The 17,903-nt window shown below is 42.4% G+C and overlaps 1 protein-coding gene across 3 annotated transcripts; it reads right to left on the bottom strand.

Moving 5' to 3' along the window:
* Positions 1-57: 57 nt before the first annotated feature.
* On the bottom strand, positions 58-16,978 carry pals1b (protein associated with LIN7 1, MAGUK p55 family member b). Of its 3 annotated transcripts, none has more exons than XM_063901642.1 (14): positions 16,773-16,978; positions 13,347-13,809; positions 11,747-11,955; positions 8,743-8,820; positions 6,384-6,503; positions 5,780-5,941; positions 5,429-5,506; positions 5,091-5,274; positions 4,009-4,077; positions 3,792-3,863; positions 2,104-2,265; positions 1,756-1,958; positions 1,386-1,496; positions 58-1,005 (listed from the first exon to the last, which is right to left on the bottom strand). In XM_063901642.1, exons 2-14 carry the CDS (start codon positions 13,672-13,674, stop codon positions 829-831), a joined length of 1,953 nt encoding a protein of 650 aa, XP_063757712.1. In that variant the 5' UTR covers positions 13,675-13,809; positions 16,773-16,978; the 3' UTR covers positions 58-828. The 3 variants fall into 3 exon arrangements, with proteins under 3 accessions (XP_063757712.1, XP_063757713.1, XP_063757714.1); XM_063901643.1 differs by having other exon boundaries at positions 6,384-6,491; XM_063901644.1 differs by lacking the exon at positions 8,743-8,820 and having other exon boundaries at positions 6,384-6,491.
* Positions 16,979-17,903: the final 925 nt, after the last annotated feature.

Raw genomic sequence — 17,903 nt, 5'->3', positions numbered from 1 at the left:
AGGGCTGAATAAACCACGTTTGTGATGGCAATTAATAACACCGACATACTGAAGAAGTTATCTTGACGAAGATAAGGGAACTCATTTATTTCAGAATAGACATTGCTTGTTTATGTATCAGATTTTATTAATACATTTCCAGAGTTGTGCTTATGAAGTACCTTTCAAAAACTGTGTTTGTTGTTTTAACACTAACTGATATTATGCTTTGTTCATAATAATGTTAACCAGCTAGAGAGACAATACCGTAGATTTGAGGTCTGTTGAGACATGAGACAACACACAATAATACTGACACTGGTGTGGAGGAAGTACCTACAAAAGGTTTAGGTAACAGTTTTTCCTCCTCTGTTTCTGAATGGAAGACCACTTTCTGTTTGGTAAATTAACAGCTTTTGGTTAACCGCTTTATCTGGAAGCTTTTTTTTTGTATAACTGTGACGGTAATATCTCCCATACCATTTTGTATATCACGCAATCAAAATGTAACAATAAAATATTTTCTCTTTTTGTCTAGAAAATATATATTTACAATTATAAATAACTATTAAGAATAGGATAGAAACATTTCTATGTGTTTCACAATTGACTTTGCATAAACTGAGATCGATAATAAACATATGAAAATCACCCACAGAGACACACAGACATAAAGAAGAGTAAGAAACTTGAGTCCATCCCTGCAGCACGTTAAACCTCTGAGGAGAATGTGCACGGTGAAAATCCAGCGACAACCAGCACTGTCCGTCCTCTCCAGGAACATTCATTATTGCTCTCCTGTTTACCTCCTGCTACCCCGAGGCTCCCTGCAGTGACGCCCTGTGACCTCTAGCACAGCCAGGAGGTGGGCACCCACTGCGGCTCAGTGTCCAGCTTGTCTATCAGCCTGCGCAGCTCGTAGAAAGCCGGGTCCGGATCCATGTTCACGATGGTTGCATCGAAGAAGTGGCCGAAATCGTGCTCCATCTCGCGGGCCTTTTCAATGATCTCCTTCAGGTCTTCAGGCTGGGGACAGAAAACAAGACTTGATATTAAGACAGCTTGAGGACGCTGACAAACATTCTTACATTATTTTATGGTCATTATTTGATTCTTAATTATATGATTTCTTGATTCTGACAGATGTGTACATGTTGGTTTATTAATGATGTGATACAATATTGTTTATTTGTGGTTTATTGTGTATTTAGAGTATCAGGAGTACACATTCTGTTTTGTTTTTTTAAAGATTTCAGCCCTAATAAAGTACCTGTGAGTAACTCAACTTTTTTTTTTTTTATGTAACATTTTTTGGTACAATTAATTTCTGTGATCCTCTGTTTTGTAAATAGCTTGAAGCACTATATCAGAACAAAACACATTTGTAACAATGCACAGTGGGGTACCTTTGGTGTTTTCCCCTCTGTGGCCAGCAGGGTGCGTAGTCGTTCCTGAGAAGGAGGGGCAATGAAGATGACATATGGCTTGAGGTTGGACGTCCTCAATATCTGCAGTGACTGACAAGAGGAAAAACAGGGAAGTAAGAATATATAAACTACATTGTAAAGACCAAACAAAGCACTACTATGGCGTCTTATTTCTGACTAAAGAGAAGTTGCTTTATTAGTCAGCAGTAATGAGTTTTCATCAACCAAAAAAAAAAAAGTACATTTATGTTCAGGATTTCAAAAGGATGATGTTATACTGGACAAGCCATGATGCTAGAGATCAAGACAGAGGGAGAATTGTGCTTTGAAACAATGCTGGGTGTCCTACCCTGGTGTGGAGGCAGAGCAAACAGATGCGTCCAGAGTTGACGACGTGTCGCACTGAGTCGGTGCTGGTGCCGTACAAGTTCTTCCCAAACTCTCCCGACTCAATGAACTTCCCCGCCGCTAGGTCGGTCTCAAAGGCAGGCCGACTCACAAAATGGTACTCCCGCCCGTTCCGCTCATGTATCCTGATGTTTCTGGTTGTATCTGAGCCAGGAGAAAGGATAGATTCAAAGTGGTGAGATACATGTTTGAGGCGGTATGTCCATTCCGAAAACATGTGAAGTTCTTAATCTGGAAAATAAAATATGATGAATATTTGATATTGTGAGTCCTCCCAACGTTGACTTACATGGAACAGCTACAGCAAACTTCTCCGGTTCGATGGACAGAAGCCTCCGACGCAGCTCATCGTGACCGCTGTTGGTCGGCCCGATCAGAGCGATGGGGCGTTTACGGTTAGCGGGCTGGTGATAGAGCGACATCTCCTCATAGGTCGGGATGTCATCAAAGTCTGAAGACACAACGGGGAGGGATTAATGAAACAACCTTCATTTACAAACCAAATCCTTTCCAGCTCATGGGCCTCTGTTCTGTTACTGAATGTGACATTTGAATTCTCTTGGAAGAAAAATGTACTATCATTTAATCATGCATTTGTTTTTCGTATCCAAGTTTGTCTAATATACCAAGGTCCCGCTTCATTTTGGACCCTATCAGCTACACATGAAATCACAGTCCCCTTCAACTAAGCAGTGAGTGTGTGTGTCCGTCTGAGTATGTGTGTGTTTCTCTGCATTAATCAACAACATCACACATCCCTTCAAGCCATTTAGGCACCTGTTTGTGTCTCCTCTGATCCCGTCTGTGAAGACAGGACTAATCTGACCTGTGACACGAGCTGCTGCCAGAGCGGCAGGACGTGTCAACTCTGGCTAACGTTAGGGGTTAACACCGCTCTCAAAGTGTGGACTCCTGGAAGCTGCCCAGCACGGAGGCAGACCTTCACAGGTGGCAAATGAGAGGCAACAATTGGAGTTTTATGGGTGAGGGAGTAGCTTTTTAATCGTAGCAGAGGAGGAACAGGGGGTTAATTCTCAAACCAGCATCCCATGCGTCAGAAGAGAGTCAGCAGCTTCAGGTTCCTCGGGGTAAACATCAGTGAGGACCTGACATGGACACATCACACCAGGGTCATATCCAAGACGGCTCGACAGCGGCTCTTCTTCCTCCGCAGGCTGCGGAAGTTCAACATGGACTCCAGGATACTCTGCAACTTCTATAGGTGCACCATCGAGAGTATCCTGACTGGCTGCATCACCGCCTGGTATGGCAGTTGCACCGCCCTCAACCGTAAGACTCTACAGAGGGTGGTGAAAACTGCTCAGCACATCACCAGGACGGAGCTGCCATCCATGGAGGACCTCTACACCCAGCGGTGTAGGAAGAAGGCCGGTAGGATATTAAAGGACCCCCATCACCCCAGCAACAATCTGTTCTGTCTGCTGCCGTCTGGCAGACGGTACCGCAGCATCCGGACCAAGACCACCAGACTCAGAGACAGTTTTATACCACAGGCTATAAGACTACTGAACTCCTGAGCTGTGTGAATGTCTACTCACATCTGTTTATAGTACACACATACATATATATATATATTATACACATCTGCCATACATATCTGTTTATAGTACACATATCTATATATTATACATATCTGCCATATACATCTGCTATACATAATATATGCATCTGTCCATACCTCCTCATTCAACAGTGTAAAGTGTTTAAATACTTTCAATGTATTCCACATATGTATATATTTCACATCCTCAAATCTTTATTGTTGTTACTGTAAATATTCTTCTCTCTTTTTGCACTATTTTATTTATGTTATTTGCACCATGTATGTTGAGTTGTTGGAGGAGCACGCGACATAAGATTTTCATTGCCAACATATACGCTGTATCTGCTGTGCATATGACAAATAAAGCCTTGAACCTTGAACCTTGAACCTTGAATGCAGAGAAAAAGTCTTACCGGTATTTCTGTTCAGCGTGGTCACAGTCTTCTTCCTCTGTTTCCTGCCTTTCTTTGCATACCAAATTTTCCCTGGAGAAATGACAGATCCCAAATGTTAGCTTTAAAAAGGGATTAACATTTCACTCAGTTACACTCACAAAGACACCTAAAATCCTATTTCTTGTGACTTCTGTTTTACCAGCGCTCAGTGTGTGTTTCAGCACTTTATCCTTACCCTGCTGCTCACGACTCCTGTCAGTTATGGTTCTCTTCAAGGTCTCTCTATGTTGCTGGAAGCTCTTCCCTGAAAAAGGTACACACGGAGATAAGCAGATCAGCACTGTATATATAGAACCGGAGTATTTTCCATTTCAAAAACATGTATCTATGTAAAAATGCTCTTTATTTAGAACAAACACTTTAGCATGCACAGAACCACATTTGCTAACATTACCAACATCAAAGCTTTTTAAGGGCTCTAACTGCATTTCATAGTCTTCCTAGACATTCCGGACATGCTGAGGAAAAAGCATGAGGGAGCTGCTTTCACATTCCAGTGCTTAACCTCGTTTTGGTCCAGACACAACAGACGTGGGTCACAGAGTAATCGCTAATAATTCTTAGGCGTTTGTTTTAATCTGCTTGATGTGCCAGGTGGGTGGTGTTTCCTGCCAGTATAGTGGTGCCAACATATTACTCACGGACAGCCTTTGAGGACTTTACAGGGAAAGCATCCTGCAGTAGTACTGGGGAGGAATGAGAATCCCTGTGTAGTTCAAACAGCATTCATAATCTATTTTGTATTTGTTTCGAATGTCCTTGCTAGTTATTGTTTATAATAATTAACCGCATCCTGTTTTTTGTAGTAATGTTTGAGCCTTTCAGTCTTATCTTCAATTATAGAAATCCTGGTCTCCTTTCATTGACCCTATCCCTATCTTATAAGTACCCTCGACTGGTTAGGGGCCCCACAGGATGCAGCCACAACTGGTAGGGGGTGACACACTCTCCAGCCACACTAAGCTGCTCTTATAACATGCTAGGCTACATACCCTACACATATAGCTTTGAAAAACAAATATATAGGAAAACATGTATTTATTTAGAGAAAGATGCTATATTTTAGAGCTCCCTTCAGTGGCAGACTCTGGATTTCCTTAGAATTTGGAGGTTTATAATAAATAATCAATACAAACTAAAAGAATGATATCCATTGTAAGTGGATATATGTTTTAGTTTTGTTCAGCGGTTTTATGTTGATAGCATTTTGTGCAGTAAGAAGCTACATATTGATCTTCAGCCCTGGGCGACCCTGACCTGGAATGAGTCCAGCTAGCGGCTGGTTGTCCTCGTCTCCGTCCCTGTAGGCCTGCCACCAGTTGGGGTCATCCTGGCTGATGACGTGCAGGATGTCTCCCTTCTGGAAGGACAGGCCGAGCTCCCGACACGGCACAAAGGGGTCATCGGAGGGGTCGTAGTCAAAGTAAGCTCTGACGTGCATCTGAGGACAGGGTCAAGGTTAGCGTTGCATGCATGCAGACGGACGTCTCATGAACACACACACCACACACACACACACACACACACACACACACACACACACACACACACACACACACACACACACACACACACACACAGCATTAGAGACTTACCACAGTCTGTCTGTGAGCGGCAGGTTTAATCTGAGAGCTCGGGATGAGGAGGAAGGTCAGAGTACCTTGCATTTGTTGCTGATGGAAAAGATGAGAAGTGATGAATTAAACATGGCAGGGATCACATTTCCATAAATCTGGGTTTCAAACTTTTAGTACAGTATATAGCGGTACGTTCTATTTTGAGAGTGCATCTACTCAAAAGCTCAGGTATATACTGTACGTCAAATCACATTTAAATTGTGTCATAGTCAAACATAAACATCTATTGACATTGGGTAAATATGTAAAAGAATAATTACGAAACTATGTGAATAATTAAAACCCCAATGGATAACTGCTGCTCCTCACCAGCAGGTCGTGGACTTCATTGACGTGTTTCCCCCGGATAGATATGCCGTTGATCTCCAGGATCTCGTCTCCTTCGCTGAGGAGGCCGCTCTTCTCCGCCGCTCCACCTTTCACCACCCGGCTCACCAATACACTGTCCATGTCGTTACGCACCGTTGCACCCTGATGCACACACACAATGAAACACACATTTTTCCCAATATGACAGTAAACTGAGGGATAGAAATTGGAGCAGCAATTTAAATAGAAAGAAATATGTCACGTTTTCCCCCTGGAGCTCACAGTGACAGGCATTTTACTGCTCTGTTGGTTTGTGGGTAATCTGACACTGTCACACCCATATGATAAATGTGTGTGGTGAAGCATGGTGAAGGCTAAGAGTGGAGGCTTTTTCTGGACACACAATGAAAAAAAACATAACAATATATACCGAAATTACAAGGATGCTCAACATCCATCAACTCCCATATCATTCTTTTTTTGTTGCTTCTTAAAAAAAACAAATTGAATGTTGCGTGGGTATTCAACATGAAGCTGTGGAGTAATTTACAAAAGCACATGTACACAAACGTGAGTCAAAAAACATGAATAGATGGCGTCTCACCAGTGGGGTGTCGCGGGCCTTCTGCAGCCGCACCAGTTTGACTGTCTCTCCGAGGTACTGGGACACGCTCTCCTCTGCTATTTCATGCCCTGCCACCGTGTCATGAGCCTGCATCAGGGCCTGCCACATAAAACACACACAGAGACACATGTAGAGACAAACAGAACGGACACACACACATTTTACAGACACACAGAGACATAAAGGAGGCGGCAGCGTTAGGTAGTGAGAATAAACGGTACCTGATTGTGCCTGTAAAGATCTTTTATATCATGGTTGGTATGAAAATGAAATGATGGTAACTCTTATGGCATCATGTACAACATTTATTACAATATAGTGTAATGAATACAAAAACCTTAAACATGCACCTGCTCCCCCCCATCTTCTTTAACAAGACCAGTCAGCAAAGCCACCCCTGAGCCAGAAATAAAACAGAGATTGCTGCTTCACTTCATCTAATGTGACACGCGCTCCGAACCCCACAATTAATAACCGTCCGTCCAAATTAGTTTCTCTATCCTGCAGCGGAGGGGACCTGAGAGAGCGGAGGCCGGGCTAAGCTTTGGCGCACACACAATCCGTCTTAATCTCCACCTGCATTTAGCAGTCAGGATCCACCGCCATCGATCATCAGACACCTTTGGCTCAGGAAACTGTGTGTTAGGGAAAGTTGAAAAAGGAGACATGCTGGACTCCGTGGGGCTTCTTCCTGTTCACACATGAACCTGGGAGTTGCGTTTGAGGTTGTTTACCTGTACACACACACTACAGGGTGACTCGGCTCCCTGCGGAGGAACCAACATAATCTGTTCCACTTTCTGTGCCACGAGGCTCATCACATCGCGCCGCCCCCGCCGGCTACACGGATCCAGCTCAGTGGAGGGGCTAACAGAGAATTTGTAGATCACACAGTCACGTATGTCAAGCATCAGACCCCCCCGGTGCACCCCTGTCAGAACCCTCAACCGTAAAATGGCAGCAGCAGCACCTGCGGCCTTTTCTCACCTTACTGCCTCTCTAACGGACGGTGATGTCTGATAATGTGGCTTTTTTTTTCCACAGAAGAATCACTGAACTGTAAAGTGACAAATTCAAGCCACTTCAAAGCAACGCAGTTTGAATATCGGATTACTTCTTTTAATGTTGACATATCTAATGCTAAACAGATGTCCCACTGAGGAGCGGATAGGTTTCCGATATTCTGCACATCCTTCTTCTCCATATAAAGTCACACCAGCCTTGTATTGTATATAACATTCTATAGAAATGATTTCATTACATAATAATAAATAAGATGCGTATTTCCATGTTATACAGCTCTTGACACGTTTACCTCTTTGCTAAGATTAATTATACCCACTTTTCCTTCTTTAATATACCTGCACCTAAATTAAGCTTTTAATATTGATATTCACGTGATAATATCATCCTGTAATAACATCATTTGATTATCTTAGATACTCTGTGAAAAATAGATAAATCAGCAACTCTCTGCCAACATTACCGCATTTAAAAGAAGCTTCCACCTTGCCAGGAGGATAATGTTTGCACCCAAGAGAGCAGACCTTACTAAGGTTTCAATCTCTCATTTAAATAAACTAAACTACTGCGGAGGAATTGTAAAACATGCTTCATATATACAAAATGAATCAGCAAGATCTTTTACATCCCTGATTGCCTATTTTCTTAATTTATTTAAATGACATTGGTCGGCAAAGATCACACTAATCACGCTTTCCATTTACAAAGAGCTGGCCTGACATCACAACCTCATTTACATAAGGGCTTCTTGAGTCACCTGCTGGATTAATCTTCGGAACAAAACACGGACTAGTTGACTTTGAAAATTTGACTTTTGCACACACTATAATAACCAATAATAATTACAGAAAGGTGAATCTATAATTTACGATACTAAATTTGTTAAATGAGCTTCTGCCCAGCCGATACGTCCTTGAGCAAAACGACAGAAAAGGGACAGCAACGTGACACAGCCTGAAAGCGCCTGCATGTATCAGGAGGGAGCATTATGGCATCTGACCTGCCTCTCATCGCAGTATTTATTTACGAGTCATACTGTCATTGAACTGTCTTTGAGTGCTGCTTTTCTCCTTATAACAGCCCATTAAGTTAACCGTGACCTCTGACCTCCCAGTGGAAGGTGCAAAAGAAACAATTACCCTATTGGAATGAGTGCAGTAGAACAATAATTATATTTCACCATTTCAATTATCAGCATATTAACTAAATAAATGAGTGGGTCTTTAAGGCCCTGCTGAGCCTCCCTGGTGTCAGCTCTTCTAATAATATCCTCGGTTATTGTTATTAAGTCACAACTGGCAGGCTGACATCTGACCTGGAGGTGAGGGTTGGTGAGCAGAGCCTTGAGCTCCAAGCCTTCCTTCTGATGGCTGGACTGGAGAATCCTCTGGACCTAAAAACACACAGACACACAGCCAGGGTGAGGTCTGGAACCAGGGCCCAGTGTGCTCTGATTGGTTAGCTGGCCGGCTTTATTGTGATCGCTTAGAGATGTCCCGCAACCAAAGTCTAATAGGGCCTTCAAATATAACTATGATAAAAATATCTACTCTCTCAATTTCCTTTTTAAGTTTAGAGTCTTAATTTGTGAGAACCAAAGTTCATTTTGAAGACAACCAAGTAAAACTGTGATTTAAATCTCTTTAACGATTATCGTGACGTCCCCCTCCTCTATGTCTGTAAATCTGGCCATTTGGAACAGGTATAAATACATTTGATATCCGACGTGGTCAGACAACACGTCGGACAAATTACTCATTTTCTAGCATGACCCGGCTCTAGGCCATGTGTGAGGTCCTCCCAACTGACATCTGAACACATTAATGCACCCCCCCCCCCCCCAGAGGATGCATTCTTTGGATGTTGGTGACTCAATGGACCATTCACCAGCACAAACCTCAGGGCACATCGTCAACTGTTAAACATCATGTCTCAGTTTCATCTGTGCTGAGATATCCCAAACACAGAACAGTCCAACCCCTGTGAGTGGCTGATGATAAAGCTCTTTCCCTCAGCACCAAGTTATTTTGGGAATGGTGCACTGCAATTCAATTTCTACATGTTCTACAGATCGTCTTCTCACCTTACTTCACTAGAGTGCATTTGCTTGGTCTGAATTCCCCTTTTTCTCAGCACGTTGTTTAGCAATTGACTGACATTGACATATTTTGACAGGATTTATATTCTGCAACAGTTTATAATCTACATTATTGTTCATTGGTGTATTCGTTTGATAAGAGCAGGTGTCATAGGTTGCCCTTACACCAAACACCAACAGTAGACTGTATAGTTATCCTCAGGAAAAATATTAAGGGTCAAAAAGTCAACACCACAAATGTGTATAAACAGTATGAAGTTGAGCACTAAACTGTAAAATAAGCTATACGGCCACGGAAAGAATTAAGACACCACTGCAGCATTATCAGTTTGTCCTGTTTAATTATTTATAGGTTTGTCTTTGAGTTCAATTCATTTTTATTTTATTGTATTCTCTATACTACTGACAATGGCTGCCATACATGTAGAAGAAACATCTGGAGTGGTCTCTAATGTATATTAAAATATGGTCACTTGGTACACAGTCCAATTAAATAAATACTCAGGAGCAAACTGTTACACTGTTAATGTTGTATGTTAGCAGATTTAACAATAACAAACGTGGAAACTTCAGCTCTCATCTGTTCGGACACTTTCCCCTCTGTCCTCCTCTCTGCTGCATTGTTCTCCTTTGCTTTCTGTGGCTCCTGTGATGACATGTAGCGGGAGGATGCTATTGTCTTTGTCCTGAACCATAAAAGGAGTCCTTTTCGTGTTGTCTTACTCTACTTCCTGCCTCCTGTTTGCAGCTTAGTCAATCCATAACACTAATTGAAGCTCTCACTAACAAGGTGATGTGCGCTCCCCCCCCCCCACCCCCCCCCAGCAGCGCCGAGCCGTGCCTCGGCCCACGCTGATGTAAGCTGCCTGAGTTTCTTTTTCTAGCCGCCCAAGATCCTGGCCTCCTTCCTGCAGTGTGCTGCACCGCTCAGCCAGCACCAAGGGCTGCCGGGAGATTACCCAACAGCAAAATCTTAGTGTCACACAGCACAGCCACTTAGTTTAGACACACTGCTGCTCAAACTATTACGGGTTGTTAAGCGCTTCGGGAGCTGTGCCTGGTGGTGGGTGAGTGCACACACTGATTTACTGGATGCAGAAAGACAACGTGTGTGCGTGTGTGTGTGTGTGTGTGTGTGTGTGTGTGTGTGTGTGTGTGTGTTGTGTGTGTGTGTGTGTTTAAAGCAAAGCAGATCATCTCTATCCTAACACCACTCTTGTCAACACTGGAATACAAAGTATGAAGCAGTACAGCTTAGTGTCCTTTGAATGAACTCCCGCAGCCTGTTCCACATCGAGCTATCAGCTGAACATCTCCCTGCAGTGCTCTGCCTGCATTACAGTCTTTCATGTTACACCAGTCCACTAATCCTAATGATGCCTTTTGTGGGTGTTTCCCAGCAAACTGTATCACAACTTCTGTCTCTTGACTGGGATCCAGCTCTGAGTGACAGGCTGCGGTTAAACAGTTGACATGTAGAGGCTCGGCTCTGCAGGGACACAAGACAATTACTGTAGTTTTGTCTCAGCAGAGACCGACCGGTTTTTGTCAACGAGGAAGTCAGGTGTAGCACATTCCCTCCTACTCAAACATAAGATATTTTGCTCTCTATCACTCTCTGTGCTGAGGCTCAGTCAGCACTGTCAACTGTTATCCAAAGAGAACAACGCCCCTTGATGACTGAGTCATTTTCATACAGTATATTTCCAAACCAGTGGACTACCAAACCTTGTATCTACATGTTGGTTAAAGCCTTTTCCTTCCCTGGTTTCTTAATGTTTTTTACCCCCACTTTAAGTTTTTAAGCTCACTACGTTTCCATGCATGGCACGGATCCAACAAATCCCTCATCTTTGTTTTCACCCACCTTTTTAACCATAAAACAATTTACATTTCATAACTATTCAGACTGGCATCGCTGTCTTTTGGGCAGCTTTGTTGAATTAATCATCATCTATAGCAAACATTTGATTTTGATGCTTTATTGAGTTTCTACAGACACTTCACCCACAGAGGTGATTTAGAGGTGTGCACAAACTGTCTAATTTGCTAGCCTCATAGGTTAGTACTGAACATAACTTGTGGCACAGTTAAAAATGTCAAGTAAAAGAAGTGGTTCCTGGGAAAAAGTCAGTGTTTTTTGCATGATTCAGCAGTGTAAACTATTTTGCAAAACGTATGGCAGGGTGAGCTCTTGATTCAAAAGAACCATGGTGAGTACCTCCATGCAGAGATCCTCAGCCTGTGCTGTGAGGGGTGAGGTGGGGCTGACCATGGCCATCTGCTGTGACACGGCGCTGTAGATGGCGAAGGCATTCCTGAAGTCCTCCTTGGCAACAAGCTGCATTACGAGCTCCACATCCTGCTGGCTCTGCGTATCGTGCAGGCAGTGCTGCGCCCACTTCAGAGCCTGCAGCAGCTCCGCCACTTCTGTAAACAGGCAGAGACAGTGGGGGGGGGGGGGGGGGGGGGGCAGTAGAGAGGCAATAGAGAAAACAGAGGCACGCCTAAGTTTAAAACATTTGAAAACTTATCTTAGTTGATGAAAAAACAAAAAACAATAACTTATTTTCACAACAAGCTGGAAATGTAACCCTCATATTTCCTCTTATTTTAAGCACTCTGAGGCTTATGTTTGAAGGAATGAACTGCCAACAAATAAATGAAACCCTATGGCGACACGGGATGTTTTTTCTTAAAGTATTTTCAAGTATCGTGCATTATTTACCAACATTTGATTGATTTTGCTAACTTATAACTTAACTTATGAGGCAAAATTCACTTCTAGTGAGTGGTCCATCTCTGGCCCTCGGTGAAAAAATGTTGGACACCCCTGATTTAGAGTGATGGGGACTTTTAGAGGCGCAAACATCACAGCACACTATATCAAACATCCTTTTACAAACTCTCAGACAACATGTGCAATTTGTTCACAGTATAAGCAGGTGTGTAATGCATGTAGAGCAAAACTGTTTATTTTCTAAGTGCTGCGGGGGAAGATTTTCACTATGTGGGATTTTTCTCCTCCAGTGAGACATCAAGCTGTGTTACTGCAGTGGAGGTGTACGATTTTGATCCCCAGTCTTGGTTTGTATTCAAGTCAGACTTTTGAGGCTTGAAGTTGCTGCAGTGTATACACTGAAGATTCATCATGGCTCATAGACAGTAGGGTTACTTTTTATAGGACTCACTTCCTGCAATAACTTTAGCTCTACAGTCCACCGTCATGTTTATTAAATTGAGGAAAACAGGTTTAAAAAGTTGAGAGTCCCAGGTTGACACAACAACAATACCTTTTGTAGTATAGTGCAATAAACTGTATCCTATAGCGACCCATGTTTAGGGTCAAAAAGTCAAGTCAGACAAGGAGCACTGACATGCTGTATGAAGACAGGATGAATGAAATCTTCGGCATTGTAATCAACCCTCCCTTCTGCTCTCACTACAAACTCTTTGCAATAACTATCTGAGTGACTGATTAAATAATGGATCAATTGCGTGTACACAATCAATCCATGTCCTTACACACATTCAAATGTTGCTCAACTGATGGGCTCTTCAGTACAGAGTTGGGATTAAGATGCTAACCAGAGGAAGTGACGGACAGCTCCTGAATGACATCACCCTCCTCCACCGCCGCCCTCTGCCCTGCGCCCTCAATAGTCTTTGTTTTCATCCTTTTGTTTTCACTTAATGTTTGTAAAACCTCACAACTGCCTTTTCTTCTAGATTGCTCCTGTTCTTTGTGACCTTCTTTCCCACATCTCTCACCCCAGTAAAGACAGTCCCACCCTCACTGCCTCCTCCTCCTTTCAACTCACCGGCTAAAGGATCCAGCGAACATATTTCTTTGGTGGCTTTTTCCTTCCCCTCGAAGGTGGGATTGTCTATGCCCACCTTGGGGTTCTGTGCCAGCTTCTTGAGCCTTAGCGAAGCATTAGGGTCGATGTCGTGCTTCCCCCTGCTTTCCTCCTCCCTCCTCTTCCTGAGCTCCTCCTGGTAGTGCTGAATCCGCTCCATGTGGGCGCTGCTGCGTGGAGATTTGACAATGCTGCTCTCCTCCCCCGGGCAGTCCACTGCCCGCTCCCTGTGGTTTTTGGCCTGACCAGAGGCCTCTTGTACATAACCATTCATATGGGAAGTGATCATCCCTGCAGCCGCGGCTCAAACCAGCCCGCTGTTTACTGATGTCTGCCCGAGTGATCCGAAGCACTGCTCGATACAGAGGCCATAGCACGCCGGCGTAGGATGTCGTCCTCTATGTTCTCTCTATGATCTGTCCTCCTGAAATAAACAAAGAAGGAGTTAAGATAGATTTCCCTTGTTTACTTTTTTATATCATTGAAACACATGCATATTTAAAAATAATAATAATAATAATACAATTATTATTATATAATTAAAAAATTGGACACTTTTAAAGAAAAAAATGAATTGAGAACATTTAAAAGTACTCCACTTGTTGTGTGTTGCATTTAATTCATTCGTAGGAAACTATGATCAGAATATAAAGGGTTTCAGTGTCATAAAATATATGCTCCAGTTTGGCTGTACAGAGTGATTGACAGCTTAATTGCCAATCCTGAAGAGCCTGCAGGACTCTGGAGCCTTGGTTTCCAACACATTCCTTTTTAACCTGTGCCAAGGAGGTTATGTTTTTGGTTCAAATTGTTTGTCCGTCTATCTTTTTTTCAGCAGGATTACTGAAACCCTACTGGAAAGGGGAAGCATGAGTCAGGATGAACTCATTACATTCTGGAGTGGATTAGTCATGGGGCAGACTTCTGTTTTCTGATTGCCATATGAGTTTTTCTACACTTTAAAGCCAGCTAAGGGTTAATATGGTATTATTTTATATTCCTAAATATGAGGTTTATTGATTTTTTGGATCTATAAATGTCTATCTGAGAAAAATCCTCATTATTATGACTAAAGTTCAATTGTTTTAAGATTTTTAAAGTGTGAAGGTATTATTATATAAAGCTTTGTTACATTATTTTAAAGTTTTAAATGTCTTAGTTACTTTGCTATACTTCCTTTTTGTCTCTGGCTGTTGATCAAGGCCAACATTTACTCCTAATCTTCTGATCTATCTCACGGCTAATCTTACTGGTAACATGGAAAGCTCTCTGGCCTTCGTCACCTGAAATCCCTTCAGTTCAGAGTCTTCCAGTCATTGGTTTGGGTTCACCTGTTCCTAACTGTTCCTTCTTCGTGAACAGCTTAATCGAAGTCCGAAGCCAACGCATGAATACCCAGATAAAGATCTTGTTTTCTAATTTGAAGCGTGACACACAATTACTACTACCTGATCTCCTATCATTGTAACGCGGATGGATTATAATCTATTTTAAGGTTTAAGGTGTTGTGTGGATAAGCAAATTAAGTAGTATGACTGGAAGCGTTTACTTGGAGCTTATGTGTATTCAGTCAGTTAAAAAAGAAAGAAAATCCTGTTGCACGAACAGTCGTTGAGTCAGGAGCGGAAGTGTTCTGTGCAGGTTAAAATAAAAAGCTTCATTTTTCACATAACGATATTAGCTTCTCTTATGCAGGGGTTTAGGTAAGCCTTCCTTCCTCTAACAATACACACCTGTTTGAATATTTATGGAGCCTCATAACTTCTGAACATTTAGAGACACTTTTCTGTGTGCATGGGGGGAAACCAATAAGCATTAATAAACAATGGCTTGACCATTCCATGTCATACAGTCAGACATAGACACATGTCACCTGTTACCTCATCATGGCAGCCCTCCCCCTCTTCTACCTACTTCCCACAGCTAATTACATTTGGCAGATATATCCCCCAGCTCTTGGAACAAGCTCCCAAACCCCTCCCCTGCACAAGCGTTTAGCTCTGTTTAGAGCGGCGGAGTACGGCTGACGAACAGCAGACTGCCAGCGGGCCATCTGTTCCTGCGGGCTTAATTAAGCCCGGGATCTCATGTCCTACTCAGCTCAGTGGCCACAACAGTACTGGGAGGGATGCTGGGAATAACAGGGGGGGACTGGGTACACGATTGAGAATGAATGGAAGTGCTCCTACCTAGACGAGGCAATATGAACATTTTGGTATATAGTTAGGTATGTGGTACAAGTTTTGAGCCACTGCCAGACACCAGAGAGAGTGACGTGTTGATGCAAATGAGCTAAAAATCTAATGTGACGTCAAATCAGAGAGCAACAGTTAAGGTGAAATCAGAAAGCCCCCAAACTGATCAGCCTGGGGTTACATTGGAAGGCCAAAAATATTAAATACAGGCACAAACTAAGACAAAATAAAGTAAATCAGTGGAGTTCAAGCAACCTAACATGCATCAACTTGCACATTTACAATCAATCCACAGAAATATTGCTAGAGTATCAGACTATTGATACATAGGATGTCCGAAGCTTGCATATTTTTTTTAAACCATTGTGTAAAGACTATAAACAATCCTTCTACTATATTGTGATGCCTTTAACAGATTAGGATGTTCTGTCTTAGAGGGAGACTTGATTTAGCAGCCAGTACAACACAGACACATATCGATGCTTAAGAAATACTTTGGTTTATGAATTACTGCTGTGGCTTGGGATATCCAACCCTTTTTGTCATAACAGCATGACCATAGACTACTCTTTAATCCTTAACCAGAGTAAATAGACCCAAATTCCTCTCAGTGAGTTATTGATTTTAGAAGTAGGTCAAAAAGGTATTTGTATAAAAGTAAATCAGTTACATCTTGCAAAGAAGGGGTTTTGTGCTACTATAATTTGTCAACGTGATAGTAAGTTTATCACTGAAAGTCAGCTGAGTTTCGGTTGGTCCCCAGCTCCCCCCCCCCCCCATCAGATAGATCTCCGGCTAAAATTAGCTACATGTAAACACATCCTGAGGGGGAAACCAGAAAAACATTCTCATACATTAATCATAGCTCTCTGTGCTTTAAAACTAGCGACTGATGGCTCGGTTTGAGGCAACGTTAAATAAAGATGTTTCAATGAGTCACCAAAGGCATTACTGAGTCTTTGTGTGTAGAAGTCATTATCGGTTTCTGGGTACATCACAAAATAGCAATGATGATGTTGCACAGTCATACACAGCAGTAACAGTAGATTTAAGAAGACGGTGTTGCTATTTTACTGTAAAATACTCAACTTGTGTTAACAATTGCAATTAGGTTAACTGTTAGCTTAGCATCCGGGTACCGCTAACTGCGTAGCTTAACGGTAAAGTTAGCTGTCCGTCACAATATACCTACCACTTTGAAGAGAGCAAGTTGAGCGGCTTTCAGCACGAAGCAGCTACTCCTTTATAATCCAAAGCTATGGGAATGGTATTCTCACAAGAAAAACTACAAGGTCTCCCCCGGTGCTCACAGCTCCGGGTTCAGCCTCTACAGTGACTGTTGAAGAGGCTCAGTCGGGACACTTGTGGCCATCGCTGTGGAACTGCTGTTTTGCGTCGTCTCCCTGGCAACACTGCGGCTCCACTGCGCCCCCCCTCTGCCAGACACGGAATTACCTCATCTCCCTGCTGCTTCGTTACAATCCTTTTTTTGCATTTCATTAGCTTTTATCCAAAGTGACTTACAATAAATGCAAACCCCCAAAAGATAGAAACTCCGAACAACAATAAAAATGGATACATCATTTTCCACCACGTGAAAAAGTAGTGCTTTTCTTGGAAACTCATGGATCCACAAAATGCTTGGCAGATCTCGAGTTGCTCTGTCAATAATACCCCACACACATGTTGCCAGTGAGAGAATAACACATTTGCAGTTTTTTTTCAACAATCGTCTTCACAGTGATCCCCTTTCATCCCATCAATTTCATACACATTCACATAGATGAATTCAACTAAGTTCATGTTAATCATCATTAATCAGCATTAATCATCAGCAACTAATGGGATCTACTGTCATTTTACCTTGCAGAACAGAACAGAAACGGTCTAATCTCATACAGCCAGAGAAATATCTTCACCAAAGCCTAAAGCTGCCTTTTCCTGCTGTATTTTCTATTAGGTTAATCCTTTTTGACACTTCTGTGCTTAACCTCTTTTCCTCATTAGGATAACTCCTGCCAGTTCCCGATTCTTAAATACTTACCTTCCTAGAAAGAAAGACAGTTAAAGCACTGCATTCAAATGCAGCTGTTTTCTTTGTTCGTCTAAGAAGCTGTAGTGGAAAGTCCCACTCCACACATTTCCATTCATTTTGGGACTTTTGCTAATCTTAACTTGTCAAATATCTTTTCTTAAAAAAAAAACAACCTCTATAGGACTCAAACAGTCATTCAAATGAAACCAAAAGAGAATTCTAGAAATGAAATATGCCATAGAACAACTCAAAGAGAACACTCCAAAACAGGACAATGGACCAAACCTC

This window comes from Eleginops maclovinus, chromosome 15 (assembly GCF_036324505.1).
Source record: "Eleginops maclovinus isolate JMC-PN-2008 ecotype Puerto Natales chromosome 15, JC_Emac_rtc_rv5, whole genome shotgun sequence".
NCBI classification, from domain to species: domain Eukaryota; kingdom Metazoa; phylum Chordata; class Actinopteri; order Perciformes; family Eleginopidae; genus Eleginops; species Eleginops maclovinus.
The sequence above is the reverse complement of the archived record's forward strand: the minus strand, read 5'-3'. Positions and strand labels throughout refer to the sequence as shown.